Source organism: Lethenteron reissneri, chromosome 69 (assembly GCF_015708825.2).
Source record: "Lethenteron reissneri isolate LAM-NWPU_2019-01 chromosome 69, ASM1570882v1, whole genome shotgun sequence".
NCBI classification, from domain to species: domain Eukaryota; kingdom Metazoa; phylum Chordata; class Hyperoartia; order Petromyzontiformes; family Petromyzontidae; genus Lethenteron; species Lethenteron reissneri.
The window spans coordinates 6585779-6587369 of record NC_083847.1 but is presented as its reverse complement, the minus strand read 5'-3'; the positions used below and the strand labels follow the sequence as shown (position 1 = coordinate 6587369).

The window sequence follows — 1591 nt, the reverse complement described above, 5'->3', positions numbered from 1 at the left end:
ACTAACTCGGTGTGTGTGTGTGCGTGTGCTTGTGTGTGTGTGTGTGCGTCAGGCGAACGTGATGCTGGAGTACGAGGTGAGCGAGGCTCGCTCGCTGCTCGAGCGTAATCTGGACACGGCGACGCGCAACATGGAGCAGCTGGGCACCGACCTGGACTTCTTGCGGGACCAGTTCACCACCACCGAAGTCAGTATCCTTACGCCCAGGAGACGGGAGACGGGAGAGTCGCCTGCCGGCGCGCGTGAGCGAGAGTGGAGCGGTTAGCGCGTTGCACTACTTTTGTTTTGTTACCACTGAGCTACCATGGAGCTGGACGTCACGAACGATGGCTCGGCGAAGTAGCTATCATCACCTACTACTCACTCACCTACTACTCACACAATCACCTACTACTCACTCACCTACTACTCACTCACTACTCACTCAATCACCTACTACTCACCCACACAATCACCTACTACTCACCCACCTACTACTCACCCACTCACTACTCACCCACCTACTACTCACCCACCTACTGCTCACTCAATCACCTACTACTCACCCACCTATTACTCACCCACACAATCACCTACTACTCACACAATCACCTACTACTCACACAATCACCTACTACTCACACAATCACCTACTACTCACCCACCTAATACTCACACAATCACCTACTACTCACACAATCACCTACTACTCACCCACCTACTACTCACCCACACAATCACCTACTACTCACACAATCACCTACTACTCACTCACCTACTACCCTACTACTCACTCACCCACTTACTACTCATTCACCCACACACTCACCCACTCACCCACACAATCACCTATTACTCACCCACTCACCCACCTACTACTCACTCACCCACTCACTCACCAACACAATCACCTACTACTCACCCACTCACCCACACACCCACCCACTCACCCACTCACCCACACAATCACCTATTACCCACTCACCCACACAATCACCTACTACTCACCCACTCACCCACCTACTACTCACTCACTCACCCACCTACTACTCACTCACTCACCCACCTACTACTCACTCACTCACCCTCTCACTCACACACTCACCCACCCACTCACTCACCCACACAATCACCTACTACTCACCCACTCACCCACCTACTACTCACTCACTCACTCACCTACTACTCACTCACTCACCCTCTCACTCACCCACTCACCCACACAATCACCTACTACTCACCCACTCACCCACCTACTACTCACCCACCCACTCACCCACCCACTCACCCACACACTCACCCACACAATCACCTACTACTCACCCACCTACTACTCACTCACCCACCTACTACTCACTCACCCACCTACTACTCACTCACTCACCCACACAATCACCTACTACTCACTCACCCACCTACTACTCACCCACCTACTACTCACCCACCTACTACTCACCCACACAATCACCTACTACTCACTCACCCACCTACTCACCCACCCACTCACCCACCTACTACTCACTCACCCACTCACTCACCTACTACTCACCCACTACTCACTCACTACTCACCCACTACTCACCCACCCACTCACTCACCTACTACTCACCCA

General features: G+C 52.8%; 1 protein-coding gene across 1 annotated transcript in view; it reads left to right on the top strand.

Moving 5' to 3' along the window:
- Positions 1 to 4: 4 nt before the first annotated feature.
- The window catches only part of VBP1 (VHL binding protein 1), a gene marked incomplete at its 5' end in the record, with an annotated part of 2836 nt that continues 1249 nt past the window's right edge, over positions 5 to 1591 (top strand). The window contains one exon of the mRNA XM_061579458.1: positions 5 to 191. Within this exon, the coding sequence (XP_061435442.1) occupies positions 5 to 191 (187 nt within the window). The remainder of the gene's footprint in view (positions 192 to 1591) is intronic.